At 45.9% G+C, this 19,046-nt stretch overlaps 1 protein-coding gene across 6 annotated transcripts in view; it reads left to right on the plus strand.

The window, feature by feature from the left end:
• Positions 1–18,754, plus strand: part of MKI67 (marker of proliferation Ki-67) — a 51,970-nt gene extending 33,216 nt beyond the window's left edge. For 4 of the 6 annotated variants that reach the window (XM_056528895.1, XM_056528899.1, XM_056528898.1 and 1 more), the window contains 8 exons: positions 579–615; positions 893–961; positions 6,502–6,627; positions 7,954–10,176; positions 13,934–14,137; positions 14,321–14,434; positions 14,516–15,934; positions 17,439–18,753. In XM_056528895.1, the coding sequence (XP_056384870.1) occupies positions 579–615; positions 893–961; positions 6,502–6,627; positions 7,954–10,176; positions 13,934–14,137; positions 14,321–14,434; positions 14,516–15,934; positions 17,439–17,551 (4,305 nt within the window). In that variant the 3' untranslated portion in view covers positions 17,552–18,753. Of the gene's footprint in view, positions 1–578; positions 616–892; positions 962–6,501; positions 6,628–7,953; positions 10,177–13,933; positions 14,138–14,320; positions 14,435–14,515; positions 15,935–17,438 lie in introns of all 6 variants that reach the window. The other 2 variants (XM_056528896.1, XM_056528897.1) reach the window with 1 other exon arrangement.
• Positions 18,755–19,046: the final 292 nt, after the last annotated feature.

A 19,046-nucleotide genomic window follows, 5' to 3' on the forward strand; every position in this document is an offset into this window, starting at 1 on the left:
CACAGAGCCTGTATTGTCCCGATGTGGATAGATCTGTTTTTACTTTTTGAAATATCGTATTTATAATAGGGGTTATCCAGGAAAAATTTCTTCTTTATCAACTGACTCCAGAAAGTTAAACAGATTTGTAAATTACTTCTATAAAAAAAAAAAATCTTAATCCTTTCAGTACTTACGAGCTTCTGAAGTTAAGGTTGTTCTTTTCTAAGTGCTCTCTAACACCTGTCTCGGGAACCGCCCAGTTTATAAGAGGCTTGCTATGGGGTTTTGCTTCTAAACTGGGCGGTTCCCGAGACATGTGTCATCAGAGAGCACTTAGACAGAAAAGAACTCAACTTCAGAAGCTCATAAGTGCTGAAAGGATTAAGATTTTTTAATAGAAGTAATTTACAAATCTGTTTAACTTTCTGGAGCCAATTGATAGATATTAAAAAAAAAATCTTGGATAACCCCATTACGTTCAGTTTTTGTATGATTAAGGACTGTATGTTGTAGAAGGTTACTTTGCATTTTTTTTGCCGTATCTTATCTTTTGACTATCTGTTTTTTGTGTTTAAAGCTAATTTTTATTTCATTAGGTTGCGTCAACAGATCCTAGCAAATGGTCTGCAAATTGTGAGTATGACTATACTATTAAATTCTAAAACCTAGTAGTCATATTAGAATATCCCCTAATACTAGGATGTATACTATGTAATACTATGTGCTGCTTTGTATTCCTTTAACGTATGTGGTTTATGTTCTGACTACTCTTATAGTGCATTATTTGGCACACCCTCACTTTACTAGATAGGTTTATGATATAGATTTGTACTGCAATATTTTTGGTCTGTAATGGTTTGCAATATGAAGTCCTCAGCATTTCATTTCCCCCCTTCCCTCTTCATTATAGCATCAGGAAATGCGGTTCGAAGAGGAAGACCTTCAAAACGTTTGAATCTTCAGGTCTACTCTTCATCAGGTATGATGCATATACACTGTTCCATTTGTACCTTAACCCCTTTGGGGATCTCCTGTACGGGGCCGTATCAGTGTGCAGGAAGCTCTGTGCCGTCCCCAGCAGGCACACACTCCTCCTCCATGCATCTCTATTTGGGGATAGATAGGGGTTGTTGGCTGCAGCATCATGCAGGAACGGAACACCCCCTTCGTGCAGACTGGCCCCATATAGGAGATCGCGAAGGGTCCCAGTGGTCGGACCCACTGCAATCTAGAACTTATCCCCTAGGGGACAAGTATATATTCCTCTACAGCATTCCTTTTAGATTATTTTTTTTTTTTTGTCACAACATTAGCAGAAAAAAATTATAAAAAGCGATCAGTCCACTCAAAGAAAAATGGTACTGACAGATCACAGCACAAAGTCTTTTTTTTTTAACACTTACCGTAAAATCTTTCTCGAAGGATCCATTGGGGGACACAGACCGTGGGTGTATGCTGCTGTCTCTAGGAGGTGTGACACTATGGTAATAAAAAAAGTCTGCTCCTCCCAGCAGAATATACCCGCCTCCAGGCCCTGAGCTAATCAGTTTTAGTTCCAGAGCAATAGAGGACCGACAGGTCAAAGACCCAGAGAACCAGAAGAAAAATATAACTGAACACACCCCCGGAAAGAACCGAAGGAAAAAAAAACAAAAAAGTGGGAGCTGTCCCCCCCAATGGATCCTTCGAGAAAGAGATTTTACGGTAAATGTTAAAAAATCTCCTTTTCTCTATTGGCTCCATTGGGGGACACAGACCGCGGGATGTACCAAAGCCGTCCCTTGGGTGGTGGGCAGATAAGCAGTCAGGCAAACGTCCTTTCCACTGCCGCCTGCAACGCTTTATGGCCCAGGCTAGCATCAGCCGATGCGAAGGTATGAACCCTGTTGAACCTCGAAAGTGTGCAAAGATGACCAGGTAGCCGCCTTGCAAATCTGCGAGGCCGAGGCTCTGTTCTGGAGAACCCAGAATGCCCCAACAGAACGGGTAGAATGAGCCACAACCCTGAAAGGAGGAATCTTCCCCTTACAGCGATAGACTTCCGAAAAGGCAGACCGAATCCACCGAGAAGTGGTGGCCTTGGAAGCAGGTTGTCCCTTACGACGACCTTCCGTGAGGACGAAAAAGGAATCACACTGACGAAACGAAAAATAGAGAGAGGACCTAACAGCCCGAACCACATCCAGTTTGTGGAGTAAATGCTCCTTAGGATGAGAAGGAGCGGGACAAAAAGACGGGAGGACAATGTCCTCATTGAGATGAAAAGCCGAAACCACCTTAGGCAAAAAGGAAAGATCTGGTCGGAAAACAATCTTGTCCTGGTGGACCACGAGAACGGCAGGAGAGAGCCGCCAATTCAGACACCCTCCGGATGGAGGTGATAGCAACAAGAAACGCCACCTTCCAAGAAAGGAGGCGCAGAGACACCTCTAAGGGGCTCAAAGGGTGCACCCAGGAGGGCACTCAGAACCAGATTCAAGTCCCAAGGGCGGGAGGGTGACCGGTAAGGAGGGACAGCATGCGCCACTCCTTGAAGGAAGGTCCGGACATGAGAAATAGAAGCCAGAGGACGCTGGAAAAGAAAAGGCTGAAACCTGACCCTTAAGGGAACTGAGGGACCACTCCAGTTCCAAACCAGACTGCAAAAGGAGAGAAGACAGGGAACCGAGAGTCACAGGACCTGAGCATCACACTAGGGAATATAAGACCGGCAAGTACGGTGGTAAATTTTTGCCGAGGAGGGCTTACGAGCCCTGAGCATGGTGAGAAAGACTTGGGAAGAGAACCCGCGGGCCCTCAAAACTGCGGTCTCAACCGCCATGCCGTCAAATGCAGCAACTGTAAATTGGGGTGGCAAAGAGGACCCTGTGAGAGCAGGTCCGGACGAAGCGGAAGGCGCAGCGGAGCGTCGTCCAGGAGCCTGACTACGTCGGCGTACCACGACCTTCGGGGCCAATCTGGAGCTACCAAAATGGCGGAAATGTCATCCGCTTTGAGCTTCCTCAGAACTCGCGGAAGGAGAGGGAACAGGTAGGGTAGGGCAAACCCCGCCCAAGGATCACTAGGGCGTCCACGGCTAGATCCTGAGGTCCCGTGACTTGGACACAAAAGGAAGGATCTTCCGATTGTGCCGAGACGCGAATAGGTCCACGTCTGGAATGCCCCAGAGATCGCAGACCCCCAGAATGTGAAACGCCGAAATGGCCGGAACCTTGCGAGAATCTTTGTTGCCATGGCTGCCGAGCTGCGAGAGCCGCCTTGGGGATTTGTCCGACTGGACAGGACGGGACCGAAGACGAGACTCCCAAAGAAAAAGACAAGGAAGAATCGCCTGTAGTTCCAATATGTTTATAGGAGGAAGGGCTTCTCGGGGAGACCAGAGACCCTGAAACGTCAATCCCCGAACACTCCGCCCCAGCCTGACAGACTGGCATCCGTTGTAACTACCTGCCAGTGAAGGGGAAGAAATGACCTCCCCTGAAGGGGGGAGCGGAGCCACCAGAGCAGAGACTGACTGATCCTGGAGGGAGAACAATCTTGCGATCGAGGGACAGAGGAGATCTGTCCCATCGAGGGAAGAATCGCCAGCTGAAGAGGGCGGTAATGAAACTGAACAAAGGGTACGGCCTCCATGGCCGCCACCATCCGACCCAGGACTTTCATACAAGTGCGGATGGAAACTGGGACCTGAGCCCGAAGGGAGCGGACTCCTGACATAAGAGTCAGACGTTTGACCGGCGGAAGGCAAATTCGGGCAGGAGCCGTGTTGAAGTCCCAAGAAGATCAGAGACTGGGTGGGAGAGGACTGACTTGTCCCGGTTGACCATCCACCCGAAGCGATCCAGAGTGTGAAGAGTGACATTCACATTCTCCAGAGACTGGTCTCTGGTGGGAGCCTTGATGAGAAGGTCGTCCAGGTAGGGTATCGCAGAGACTCCCCTCGACCGCAACAGGGCCATCACTGGCGCAAGGATCTTGGTAACGACCCGAGGAGCCATAGCCAGGCCAAAGGGGAGGGCTACGAATTGAAAATGCCCCTCCGGAACCGTAAAGCGGAGGTACCGATGATGGCCTGGAAATATTGGCACATGGAGGTAGGCATCTTTGATGTCCACCAAAGGAAGAAACTCCCCTTGTTCTAGGGATGCCACTACCGAACGGAGAGATTCCATTCGGAAGTGGCGGATAAGATGACGGTTGAGACGCTTGAGGTTTAGGATTGGTCGTACAGAACTGTCCTCCTTGTGGACCACAAAGAATGGAATAGGAACCCTGAAAAACTTTCCCCCTGGAGGAAACTGGAACAATAACCCCTTGGAGAAGCAGAGACTGGAGAGCCTCTCGAAATTGCTTCGCTAGAGGAGGAGACCGGGGGGGCCCGGGATCGAAAAAAGCGATCCCTCGAGAGGGAGGCGAATTCGATTCGGTAACCGTTGGACACCACATCCCTGACCCAGGAGTCCTGAATATGTGTGGTCCCGATGTCTCGAAAAAGTAAGACTACCTCCCACCCGATAAATAAAAAAAAACTGCGGGACCCACTGGGGGGAGCGCCCACGCCTATCTGAAGACTCAATGGAAGAGTCGGACGAGGCACCCCTAGTACGCTTGTGAGAGCGTGAAGTATGTGGGGACGAGGAGCGGGCCCCCAGAGAGGGCCGACACAGGGTAGACCCCTTCAAGGCGGACGCCACTTTCCGGGAGGCCTCAGCCACCGAACGGGAGACTTGAGTCAAGTCGGCCATATACTGGGTCAGAGAAGAAACCCAGGCTGGAGGGGCGGCTGAATCCAACGGAACCAAAAGGGCATCTGGGGGTACCAGTGGGTCTGGGGGAGCAGTGGAGCAGGCAGAGCAAGTGGGCTCAGTAGAGCCAGGCATCTTAGCATTAGAGTGCTTACAGACAAGACACAGACATTACGGTTATCTGTTAGAGGGAGGAACAGCTCTGGGTACGGACATGAGAAAAGAACAGGAACTTTCTCACTCCAGACTGTCCCCTGGCAGCTGCAGGGAGGAGAATTCTGCTCCGTGCAGCTAGAGTGAAAAATGGGCCAGCCAATAGCCAGAGAGAGGCGTGCCTGAGGCAGAGGCACAATCTGATTGGCCTCTACTGAAATTTGCACCCCCGGCGCTGATTGGAGGCCGCTTTGCACCTCTAGGGAGCTCCGAAAGACGCGGGGGGGGGCAGCAGCTGCTGGAGAAAACGAAAGTTAAGCCGGCACTCAGAGCGCCCGGCCAGAACGAGCGCTGTGGTCATAACCGCACAGTAAACACCCCACACACACACACAGTGAAGTAGAAAAAACACATCCACACAGTTTAAACATAGAATGCATGCCCCCTAAGATGCCACTGCTCACCCCAGAATAAAAGTCAAGCCCCAGTATAAAAAACATAAACCTGAAAAGGGGGCCCAAAAACTGAGTGTCTCCAGAGGTTGTAAGTCTGCACCTAAGGGAGAAAAGGGAAATGTACTTACCTCAGTCAGAAGAACTTGCCTAATGGAGTCTTCCATGAAGTCTTCAGTCAGCTTTTTGTCGCCTGCATCACGCCTAGCTGCTATGCGTGAGCGAGGCGAGCAGGGGAATAGGGGGACCCGGACCCATGAGGTACCAACCCAGGCGCTGACCGTTGGCGGGGGGGGGGGGGGGGCGGATTGTGAACAGTGCATATACGCAATGTCTGTGCCCCCTTACTCGCAATGGGGAAACAGGGAACCGGAAAACCTGAGTCCCCACCTGAAAACAAGAAAGAAAAAGGAATAAAAAAACTTAACACGTCCCTATACTAGGAAAACAAAAAATCAGAAGACCTGGTCTTCCAGACCATGTCCACCTCCTTCAGACACTAAGCTTAAACTGATTAGCTCATGGCCTGGAGGCGGGTATATCCTGCTGGGAGGAGCCTACCTTTTTATTACCATAGTGTCACACCTCCTAGAGACAGCAGCATACACCCACGGTCTGTGTCCCCCCAATGGAGCAGATGGAGAAATAAATTATTGGTACGTACTTGAAGGTGGATTTGGACAGTCACTAAAATGTAATTAGCTTTTAGTGCTGCTTAAGATTTTAAGAAAAGGGACATTTGGAGCTTTCTACAGCCATTTCATTTTATCACAGTGGTTTTCTCAGGTCAGATTTAACTAGTGTGATCTGTTTGCATGTATCTGAGACATAAGCTCCACTTTATACGTATTGTGTTCTGGTCATGTTTTCTAGGTTTCTATATTAGAGGGGAAAAGGTTTCTGCAGTAATATCAGGAAGTATTACTTTACTGAGAGAGTAGTGGATGCATGGAATAGCCTTCCTGCAGAAGTGGTCGCTACAAATACAGTGAAGGAGTTTAAATATGCATGGGATAAGCATAAGGCTATCCTTCATATAAGATAGGGCCCGGGACTATTGATAGGATTCAGATTATTGGGAAGACTAGATGGGCCAAATGGTTCTTATCTGTTGACACATTCTATGTTTCTGTCATCTGAGCTGACTTATCGCATTTAATTTATAACAGGTGATACTGCTGAAACGGTGCAGTCACCAATTGTGCAAGAGGTTGTAACACAGAGCAGTCAAGAAGTTGTTAAATCTGTGCCAAAGAGAGGCCGACTTTCCAAGAGTCAAAGCATTTCTTCATCAGGTAAGGTGGCAGTCAGAAATGTATACAGTGGTCCCTCAACATACGATGGTAATTCGTTCCAAATGAACGATCGTTAGTTGAAACCATCGTATGTTGAGGCATCCGTGCAATGTAAAGTATAGGACAGTGGTCTCCAACCTTCGGACCTCCAGATGTTGCAAAACTACAACTCCCAGCATGCCCGGACAACCAACGGCTGGGAGTTGTAGTTTTGCAACATCTGGAGGTCTGCAGGTTGAAGACCACTGGTATAGGAGGTTATACAGTACTCACCTGTCCCCGCCGCTCACTGCTTCCCTGGATGTTGCCCTCTGTCGCCGCGTCTCAGGACCGTCTCTTCTGCATCTCTTCATCGCAGTCATCACGTCGCTGCGCACGCCGCTCCTATTGGATGACTGGGTTGCTGGCGTGATGACGATGGAAAGCGCCGACGATGCAGGAGATGCCGAAGAGGACGGTCCAGAGCGACGGTACAGGTGAGTGACACCCACCGGACCACACAGGGCACCTTTAATGGCTATCCGGCAGCAGCTGAAGCAGTCTGCGTTGCCGGACAGCAGTTTATGCGATGGCCCCTACATAAAGCATCGTATGTTGATGCTGCCTTCAACATGCGATGGCCTCTGAGAGGCCATCTCATGTTGAAATTATGGTATGTCGTGGCCATCGTAGGTCGGGGGGGGGGGGTCACTGTATTGTCGTAAATGCGAAGTTTTATCCTTGTTTTTTTATGCAATTGCATGTTTGTTGCAAGATAGTTGCATGGACTTTCCAAGAACATTGTATGGGTTAACCACACATAATCATGTGTGGTCATGGCCTATAACATGCAGTTTTCTTTAGTGTCACTGTTGTTTAAAAGAAAAAAACAGCTGTCTGTGCAAAGATCTCCACTGACCAGGAGAGCGAGGGGGAATAAGTGCGCAGCAGCGTGCATTCAGCAAACACTGTCCCTGCTCCATTATAAGTCTATGGAGGCCTCAAGACAAAGATCACTGAAAGCTGGAGAGTAATGCGCACTGCTGCAGTTATCCCCACTCATTCTCCTGATAGGTGGGAATTTCCTCTGAGACCCTGATAGTTTAAAAATTGACATCAGATTTTCTACTTCTTGCTAACTGCGGATAGTGTACCTTACACTGCAAAACCTTTGGCCAGTAGGGTGTGCTTTTGAAATTCATTGCCCTGAAGACTCTTCTAAAAATTGGCTTGCTGCTTTTGAAAGATTAGTGGTAATCTACTTGGCATACTAAAAATCAAGCTTATTTAGCTGTTGGCAAGCAGAAGTCGCCCATGTTTTAATGCTAAAATGTGTTTTGTTTGCAGAGTTGCCTAATGAACATGTATCAGATGTAGTGACTTCCCCAAGACATAGAGGAAGACCAAGCCCCGCTTCTAAAAGATCTCTTTCTGCTTCTGATGCTGAAGTGACTTCTCCAACTCAACGTGGAAGACCGATAGCTGTGACTGAAAGTCCAAAGGAATCTGTACCCGTTGCTGATGGCAAAATTACATCCCCAACACGTAAAGGAAGACCGAGCACCCCAGTAGCAGCTCCTAAGGAGTCTGCCTCTGATGCCATAGTTGAGGTGACCCCAAGACGTAAAGGAAGACAAAGCTCCATTGCTAAAGAATCAGTTTCTACTTCTGATGCTGAGGTGACTTCTCAAGCTAAACCTGAAACACCTAAAATAACCACAGAAGCTTCCGAGGAATCTGCTTCTGATGCTGTCAGTGAAGTGACTTCACCAAGACGAAGGGGACGACAAAGCTCTAATTACAAAGCTTCTCAACCTATTTCATCTTCCCATGTTGACGTGAGTTCCCCCAGCCGTAGAGGAAGACCAAGCTCTACTGCTAAAGAATCTGTTTCTGATTCGGAAGTGACATCCTCAACTCAATCTAAAACCCCAAAAGCCTTGGCAGAAGCTCCCAAGGATTCTGCTTCTAATTCTGTCAGTGAAGCGATTTCCCAAAGACGTAGAGGAAGGACAGGTCCTACTTCTAGAGCTACTGAAGAACCTCTTTCTGCTTCTGATGCTGAAGTGACCTCCCCAAGACGTAAAGGAAGACAAAGTTCTGCTGCTAGAGAGTCTCTTTCGGTTTCTGATACAGAGGTGACTTCCTCAACACAACATGAAAAACCTCATATCATGGCAGAAACTCCCAAGGAATTCACTTTCAATGCAGTCATGGAAGGGACTTCCCCAAGACGTAGTGGAAGACCGAGCTCTACTGCTAAAGCTCCTAAAGAGTCTCTTGTTGCCTCTGATGCTGAAGTGACTTCGCCAAGTCGTAGAGGAAGATCAAGCTCCAGTGCTGAAGCTCTGAAGTCTCCCATAGTAGCTGATGGACAAAAGACACCAACAAGCCATAAAAAAATATCTACAAGCAAGGTGGCTAGTCCTGGAGAATCTCTTACTGTCACTGACAGCAGCAACAGTGAAGTGGTTTCCCCAAGAAGTAGGGGAAGACCAAGCTCTACTGGCAAAGATGAAAATCCCAAGGAAACTGTACCCATTGCTGATGGCAAGGTGACGTCCCCAACGCGTAGAGGAAGGCCAAGCACCTCTGCAGTAATCAATGAATCTGTTCCTTCAACCTCCCCAACAACTGTAGAGGTACTTGTGGAGTCTCTTCTAGTTTCTAAAACTGCTTCCCCAGCTCGCCGTGGACGGCCCAAAAAAGACAGGGCAGTTGTACCGGAGGAGTCTGTACCCACTGCAAAGAGCAAGTTGACTTCCCCAACACGTAACAAACCCAACAGCCCATCAGAAGACCCCTCAGAGCCTGTTTCTGATTCTCATAGTAGAATCACAAAGGATCCTATTCCTGTTGTTGAAGGAAAGGCATCATCAAAGACACGTAGGGCAAGACAGAAGACTAAGGTGGATTTGCCCGAGGAACCTTCAGCTCCTGAGGTTCAGATAACTCGTGGAAGTAGATCTAAAGGAACTGTGGAAAAGGCAGAACTATCTGTTTCAGTGGTACGTGAGTTGCCTACTACCCAGACTCGCAGAGGAAGACCAAAAGCATCAGCACAAGTTGCTAAGGTTTCTCCTACGGTCCCTGAAGTGGATGTAAGTTCTCCAACTCGTGGAAGCAGGTCTAAAGGAATTGCAGAGGCACCAAAGGATACTGTTCCAGTTTTCAATGATGTGGCCGTTTCGCAGAAGCGCAGAGGAAGGCCAAAAGTTGCAGAGGTCACTGCGGAGTCGATTGTTAGCGAGGTCGCTGCACCAACACGCAGCAATAGGTCTAAGGATATGGCCAATGAGTCAGAGGTGTCTGTTCCAGCTGTGGAGGAAGTAATGGCACAGAAGCGCAGAGGAAGAGTTAGAAAGGCAGATGTGTCCAAGGAGTCTGGTGCCGTTTCCGAAGTGACCTCATCTGGGGAGGAACTGGATCAGAAAAGCACAGAAGATGGGGTTTCTGAAGTTGCCTCACCCACACGCAAGGGAAGATCAAGGAACACAGAAGTTTCCAAGGAGACGGCGCAATTTTCTGATGGTGTAACATCATCAAAAAGGAAACCTGAAACTACTGAAGGTAAGCTGGAGTTTTTAAAGCTTGATGGTGCTTTCACATGTGCCGACTTTCTGCTGCAGATCTGTTCAGCAGATTTTGCTGCCCATTGAAGTTAATAAGCAGCAAAATCTGCTACAGATCTGAAGCAAAAATACATACACCCTAATTTAGCAAATATGCACGTGTCAACGCACTCTTAAGGTACGTTCACACACTTACAGGATCTGCTGCATTTTGTTCAGCTGATTTTGCTACCCATTGACTTGCACAAAATATTTAGCAGATCCTGTACATGTGAATGCACCCTTAGGGTGTAGTCACATGTTCATGGTTTTAATTTGCAATTATTGCATATGAAGCCAGAGACAGGTCAAATGAGGACGTGTAAAGGAATTTGAGATTGAAAATTTGAATGTTCAAACACACGCTTACTGTTGCACATGTGAAAGGAAGTTCATCTTTAAATGCCACAGTTTATATAGAAGTATACAGTTGAGTAGCAAAGTACGAAATTTGTCATGAGCTGCAACCTGGGTAACTATTTTACACATGGCAGATTTGGTGAAAACATTTGACAGAGTAAGGTAGAAAATAATGGGAGAACATTCGCCATATTTTGTGCAAATAGAAACTGTAGGGGTGATTTATCAAAACCTGTGTAGAGGAAGAGTGGTGCAGTTGCCCATAGCAACCATTCACATTGCTCCTTTTATCTTTCACAGACCATTTTTATAAATTAAACACAATCTGGTGGTTGTTGGCAACTTCACCATTCTTCCTCTACACGTGTTTTGATATCTTCCCCCTATTACTTTTATTTCTATACATTTTAAAAGTCAAAAGGTCGTAGACGTGAGGATGGGGCAGTTTGGGTGACGGCTGTTTTGCCCCTTGACTGACTCAACTTTGTCAGTAAAGAGAATCTACCACCTCTTTTGGTAAAATTAATCCACTGGTATTGGTTAATAGAGGACTTAAAATGCAACCAAAGTGAGGTCACCCAGATCTGTGGTTCGGATGCAGAGATTCCTGCTGTAATCTGGAAGTAACTGGTTTTGTGCAATGGTGGAGGGACCCAGCATACCCGGCAATTCTGTCTCTCCCCTCTGCTCCAATATACCCACTCACATGGGCAAAGTGAGTTCCTTGAATATACATAAGGTGGTCAGTCAAATGGGTGAAGAGGGGATGAAAGCAGGGAAACTGGATATACCGGGTCCTGCTTCTAATGTGCAGTTTCCACATTGGCAATCTCCAGAACTGGACCACAGATCCGGGTTAGTGATGTCTCACAGGAAAACATAGTATTCAATATGTAAACAAACTTTGTGTGACTATGTATAGATATAGACAAAAAAAATGTGTGTGTAATATATATATTATTATAGTAGGGGTGTAAGAAAAAATTGATTCCCGCGATTATCACGATTTTTCACTTGCCGATGCTGAATCGATTCAAAATATTTTTGAATCTATTCTTTTAGTGATGTGGAATTTGTATCTCCTGATCCCCGGAACAGCATGTCCATGGCATTAGGAGATACAAGTTCCACATTTTGTCAGCCGGATCTGACGCGGCGGCGCTCTGGGTGTACGGAGCGGGCTCCGACTCGTGCCCGCACCATACTCTGCGGCCCCTGGCTGATTTCAGTAGCCGGGGGCCACTAATGCATCACCACCGCTAATATCCAGCATGCGGTGCTCTGCAGTGTGTATGGAGCGGGCTCCCGACTCGTGCCCGCTCCATACTCTGCAGCCCCCGGCTGTTCTCAGTAACCGGGGGCCGCCGCTAATAGCCAGCATGCGTAAAGGGACATGTGTATGCTCCCTGGTGGGCTAGATCGCCCCCCCTCCCGCAGCGCCATCGCGGGCGGGCGATCCTCTGTGGAGGTAGCCGGAGGGCTTACCTCTGCTTCCCTGCTCTCTGTGGCTCTGTCATTGATAGAGCCTGGCTGGACCAGGCTCTATCAATGGATTGCCGATAAATGGAGTTCAATAGAACTTTATTCATCTGTCTGAGGAATCTAATGATTCCTAAAAGACTAATAAAGTGTATAAAAAAAATAAAATAAAAATAAAGTTTTAATAAAAGTGTGAAATACATAGTTTTTTAGACAGAATCGGGATATATCGCGATGTATCGTCACCTAGACGGTATCGCGATATATCGGGATATATCAAATCGCCACACTGGTATCGCGATTCGAATCGAATTGCCAAATTCTTGGCGATTCACACCCCTAATATATAGTCTACCAACTACAGTGCCCTTTTGCAGAGAGTTGGTCTTGCAACACCAAAGCTAAGCCCCCCTCTTCTAGGTCAGGCATTGCTATAAGACAGGGGTCCTCAAACTTTTTAAACGGGGGGCCAGTTCACGGTCCCTCAGACCGTTGGAGGGCCGGACTATTGATAACAAAACATTAATAAATTCCTATGCACACTTATATATCTTATTAGTGGACTACCACTTTAAGTACACAGCACAGTTCCCTCCACATTAGGTTGGCAGTACAGTTCCCCCACATTAGGTTGGCAGTACAGTTCCCCCACATTAGGTTGGCAGTACAGTTCCCCCACATTAGGTTGGCAGTACAGTTCCCCCACATTAGGGGTTGGCAGTACAGTTCCCCCACATTAGGGGTTGGCAGTACAGTTCCCCCACATTAGGGGTTGGCAGTACAGTTCCCCCACATTAGGGGTTGGCAGTACAGTTCCCCCACATTAGGGGTTGGCAGTACAGTTCCCCCACATTAGGGGTTGGCAGTATGTTCCCCCACAGGCATATAGCCTCCAGCGATACAGTATGGCTGGAGGCTGTATGCCTGTGTACTGCCCCATTTCAGTGTTCCGACCACCGCTCCGGCCATAGTAGGATCGGTGGTCAGAACACCGAAGGGACGCGCCGCTGGTAAACACTTACCTACGACCAGCGCGCACGTCCTTGCTGCTTCGCTTCTCCGCGCTCGGTTGCCATGGGCGCATGCATGGGACGTCGCTGTGTCCACCTGCTCCCGGCCGGCCTTGTGTTTTTAAAGTAAACACGGGCCGCAGGGACTTCACAGAGGCATCCTTGTGTTCGGAAAGCAGCTTTCGGAACACAGGGATGTCCTTAGGAAAAAACACCCGGTGGGCCGAGTAAATGCGGGCCGCATGTGGCCCGCGGGCCGTAGTTTGAGGACCCCTGCTATAAGAGATGGGAGAAGTCCTGACAGGCATAGTGGTGCTCCTATAGCTAGTCAGTGCACAAGAGCTTGTTTGTTCTAAAACCTTTTCCTGACAACCTCAGCACATGAAAATACTGCAGGTTGTATTCATTAAACAATGTCCTCTATCAATATAGCAGTACCAAAATTGATGGTAGACCTTTTTAAAAAGTTGTCTTTATTCTCCTTGTGCACTTGGGCAGAGTTTGAACATCACATTAAAGTACCTGTTTAAACAAAAACAAAGTTGCTAAATTCCTTTAGCAAAAGCTTTGTAGATATTAGCTGGAGTTGGCTACATAAGCATAATAGCATGCTGTTTGTGCAACTTCCATAGACATTAATGGAAGTGGTGTATGCAGTTAGTCTGCTTTGCTGTAGTTGGATACCAACCACTGGAACTTGGTCTGATGGGGCCTAAGATCACTTGTTCCAGAGACAGGTGGGCCCTCCATCTATCAGACATTTATAGCACATGTTGTGCTATATACCATGAATATTTGAGTTTGCTACCTGTAATGTTGCTAGATGTAAGTATTTATAGATGTTAACTTGACCCCTCTTCTCTGTAGGAGAGTTAGACTTACCTGAAGTACCGTCTGAAGGTGCAAATGAAAAAGCAGCCAAATCAAATAAGAAAACCGTCCGCCAGAGTGCTAAAAAGCCATCAAAACAAGCACCAGAACCTGAGGACACAATACAAGTGGCAGAAAAGAAAACCCAACTACCTCAAAGAGGAAGAAGGAAAGCGGCACAGAATGAACCAGTACCTGAAGGTATCTTCACTCTTTGACTCATGCAATCATTTAGTGAGATTTACATCTTTAATGTGTTGCTGTGTTGAGCATTGTCGTCCTCTGCTACAACCAGTTATAGGGAACTGCTAAGCTAGTAGTTTACTTAATTGTAATGTTTCTCTGCCTTTTTTTTTTTTTCCCCTCTTTTCTTCTACTACTTAGTTTCAGGAGATCCTAATTCAAGTTTGGGGGATAAACAACCAGAAGGATTGACGGGTAACACATCTCCTGTGGCCAGAAGAGGTGGAAGACGAAGGAACGCTGAAGAACTTTCTAGTGAGTTCTGCATCCTCAGATTTGTAATAAACAATATATTTTGGCTAATATGATAACATATGTTTTTGTATATATTTTTAGGGATTGAGTCGGTTACCAAACCAAAGACATCCAAACAGGAAACAAGAAGCAGGAGCCAGTCAAAGTCCAAGGGTTTAACAGAGGAAAATGAGATGGAAAACTCAGATGCCTCAGCACCTGAAGAGCCTGTTAAAAGCCCAGAGCCTAAATCTCCGAAAAAATCACCAGCTAGGCAAACAAAAGAGTTGGCAATTGAACTACCTGTTGAAAGCCAACCTAAGAGTATGCGTGAACGACCAAGCAAAAAGGTTAACGTAACTGAGGCAAGTAATGTGGCTAGTTCTGAAACTCTGGAACCTAAAACTGAGGCTCCCCAGAAACGGGTACCTGCAAGGGGAAGGTCTAGAACTGCAAGAGACGTTAATGTATCAGCTTCTGATGCTGGTGAACCGACAAGAGGATCTTCAAGAGCCTCAAGGAGAAATCTGACTTTGTCTGAAGACTCCAGTGCAAGTCTTGAGGAGCAGAATAAACCTGTTTCAGTGGATAAAGAATCTTCCACAAGGGGGACACGGGGAAAGAAAGCATCTTACAGTAGTGAAACCAATTCATCGCCTGAAGTTAAGGGTAGAAGGATTGCAAAGGGTAGAATTTTAAAAAATGTAGAAGAACAGACTATTACCAAATCAAAGACAAAATCTGTACAATGGCACCCTCTACTGGATACTGACATTCAAAGCACAACAAACGCAGTATCAGATCAGGATTCAAATGAGGTATCTCCCCGAGCTAGTCGGCTGAAGGGGAAGACTAGAGCTGATGCATCAGAGCCACAAGTTACTGCAAAGAGATCTAGACGAGGAAACCAAGCAGAAGCAGAGGAGCCTCCAGCATCAACCAGCTCTCAACTACTTACTGTATCAGAGGATGTGCCTTCTAAGAGGGGGAGAAAGGCAAATGTACAAAGGAAAGGTGAAGCTATAGATACAAAAGCGACAGCTGAGTCCACTGTTTCCACAGAAGTTGTTCAAGCAATTCCACAACGGGGGCGACGGGGAGCGCCTTCTAAAGTAGAAATTGAAAATAATGAAGTTCACAATGCCGAACCGTCCACTTCAAGAAGGCAAAGGGGAGTATCTGCTAGAGGTACACCCTCAGAACAAAACAAAAGTACACAGTCCCACGTAAAAAGCCAGAAGGGAGGCGCTGGTCAAGAGAAAGCTGAGGATGTTTCATCAAAGTCTACAAGGGGAGTGAAAAGGAAACTGCCAAACGCTGAAGTAAACAGTGCACCTGTTAGTGAACCTGATGCTCCTTCCGATACAAGTGAATCCGTCCTAGTGGAAACAGAAAATATTCCCGCTGGTCGTGGTAGAAAAAATCAAAGAAATACCAAAACACAGAAAGGTGATGTACAACAGACAGTACCAGAAAAGCAAACTGTGACCGCTGATTCACCAGCAAAGAGAAGGAAAACAGGTAATTATTTTTACAAAATTACTTTCTTGTGTGGAGATGAGGGAAACTACAGTAACTTCGTCTGAAATTAAATATAACAGATCGGATGTTTAGTTTAGTCTTGCCAAATTAGTTAAACTTTTAAAGTGCTCGGGTTGTGTAGAACAGGGGGATGCAGTTCTAGACCAGATTATCATCCTGGACTTTTTCAGGCAAGTAGATCTGTTTTATAGGCCAGGGAGGCTTGGTGGTATCAAATATTATCAAATTTAAAAAAATTTCCCTAAGAAATTATCTGTGGAAAAGGGGGAAATGTATTTTTTTGTCCCTCTAAGGGACGATCACAGGTATAATAGACTCCAGTACAGATCTGTACTGCAGTGTATATGCCTAGTGCGACACTAACCAGCATCAGCTTGTCCATGGGTCATGGACAAGAGATGATTCATGAACAAGGCTGCATGAGCAGACAGACCAATCACCTCCCACCACCACAAGGGAGGGACACGTCCCCTTCCTGAGAGTATTTCTTACAACTAATGAAGAGGTATTTTTATATTATTATAAATATAGGTCAATGGGGCATAAATGAGATGTACATGTTTAGGATTAGGAACTGAGTAATCTTTTATTTTTGTGTGTGGGTGATTTGACAGGTGTGCAGCTCTGCTCCTCACACTTGCGTCGGCTGCAGACTCCCATAGTCAATGGCAGCATCTTGAGCCTGTATCATCCTCCTGCTGCCTCTCTTGCAGTGGTTTTGCATTGAGTCACTTGAAATCCCATACCAACTGGTGTGGCATGTTTTTTGCAGCAAGGAGTTTAAAACTGGCACAAATTTGGTCAATCAGTTGGTGCTAGGACCGCGTAGACATTGCTGTCCCCATAGACAAGTTCCATGTTCTGGTGGAATTTTTTGAGCAGATTTTCTGGGCTGAAAGTCGTGCTTGAAAACTCTGCAATTTGCATTGTGCAGCGAAATCCTATTTCCAGCAGTAGCTAGCTATCACGCCCCCTCCCGTAGGCTTGCATGACGGGCAGAGGGTGACGTCACACGGGGGCGGAGGCGTGACTTCACACGCCGCCGTCCCTGTGGTCGACGGTAATAAGTCCCGGAGCGAACACGCTCCGGGGACTGATTACAAATGGGGTGCCGCGTGCATGATCACGGGCGTCCCCAGCAGCGGGACTCCCGCGATCAGTTATCTTATCCCCTATCCTTTGGATAGGGGATAAGATGTGTAAGCACCGGAGTACCCCTTTAAATGCTGCTTTCCAATTCACCCTAGAACAGTGTTCCAAACTAGTTTGCAACCAAGCTGTTTCAAGACTACAACTCTCAGCATGACTGGACAGCCAAAAGCTTCCTGTGGCTGTCCAGACATGCTGAGGTGGTTTAGCAACAGCTGGAGGTGCCCTGGTTGGAAAACACTGATATACACACTGGTCACTAGCTAAATGCGGAAGACTTTCTATGAGATAAAGATCCTTAACTTTCTCTGGTTTCCTGCTTTTTTTTCTTCAGAGGCAGCTACTACTGCAGCTCAGAAAAAGAGCTCAAGACAAACTTCTAAACTTGAGAAAGAGAAGCAGTCTGCAGCAACGAAAACCAGAACGAGCACGAGGAGCAGGAAGTAGCAAAGGAACACACCGTCCACTTACTTACAGAGTAGATTTATAAAGTGTTTAAATCACTAAGAAAACAAAGTTCTTAAGTGGTTTTGTCAGAATTCTAGATGTTTTAAAAAATCTATAGCACTGCTTCCTAATTGTTTTTCAATGGAATTGTAAATTTTTTATATTCTAATTTTTTTTTAATCTTTTTGTTAAACTTTAAGCTTTACATTTTATGCAGATGTCTGACTGGAAGAAAGGGAATGAATGCTTCATGGCTGTTTTTTTAAATTCAATTTATTTTTTTTGCAGTATTCATGTTAGATTGGTGTACATGTGTTTAAAAAAAAAAAACTGATTTAGCCAGTCCATTTTTTACATATATATATATTTTGCTTTTGCTTTGGTTTATAATAAAATATTGGAATGATTTTTTATCAATTTGTTACATATGCTGAATGTGATGCAAAGATTGTAATCGAATCATTCCAGTTTGTGGCTTTCTGTAATTATGCCAAGCGCACTATGTCTTAAGTGTGTCATTTTTAACCACATGTATTTAAAAAGTTTTTCTTTGTATTTTTGATATTTGTGGGGAGGGGGGTTAATATATGTAATATATATATATAGACATGTTTTTGTTCTCTCAACAAAGGTAGTTAAGACATCAGCTACTGTCTGCCAGCTAAGGGCAAGCATACAAAGTCATAAGAGTTGCTGGGGTTAAAAAATGAAGCACCACTCTTGACTGTCTGGTGTGGTAGCGCCTTAGTCATTCAGGTGACTGCAATGTCAGATACAGCCTCTACACAATAGGGGTGCTGTTTCTGGCATAAATGTGTGGGAATGCCTTTCAGTTAAATACAAAATGTAAGAGAAAATACACATATGTACTTTAGTGTGCACAATGACATTAGCCACAAAGATATTTCATCTACAACAATGAGGACAGCCCTGAGAATGTTAAAGGGCAAAGTGAGCCCTATATTGAAGAGAATGTAGCTTAGGCTCTTTTGCGTCCTGTAATGCCTTTGGTGCCATGCAGTGGCATTCACTATATGAATGAACAAACAGTGCTTTTAAAAAATAAAAACTGGTGTATTTTAAATTCCAAAGTATTGAATTGAGGTTTGATTTGTGTTTAATGTATTAAAAAAAAAATTTAAAATTAAAAAGCTGACTTGCAAAGGTTTAGTTCCCTTTTGTTCTGTCTTATGCATCTTTAAGAGTAAACTAGATAGAAAATTAACCTTGGTGGGTGAGACTCATTACAATAAATACTCTTGATGTGTGGGTAACAAGTCCAAGTTTTTTTTTCTTCTAATAGCTGTAACTAGAGATGAGCGAACTTACAGTAAATTTGATTCGTCACGAACTTCTCGGCTCGGCAGTTGATGACTTATCCTGCATTAATTAGTTCAGCTTTCAGGTGCTCCGGTGGGCTGGAAAAGGTTGATACAGTCCTAGGAAAGAGTCTCCTAGGACTGTCCACCTTTTCCAGCCCACGGCTGCACCTGAA

Source organism: Hyla sarda, chromosome 7 (assembly GCF_029499605.1).
Source record: "Hyla sarda isolate aHylSar1 chromosome 7, aHylSar1.hap1, whole genome shotgun sequence".
NCBI classification, from domain to species: Eukaryota; Metazoa; Chordata; class Amphibia; order Anura; family Hylidae; genus Hyla; species Hyla sarda.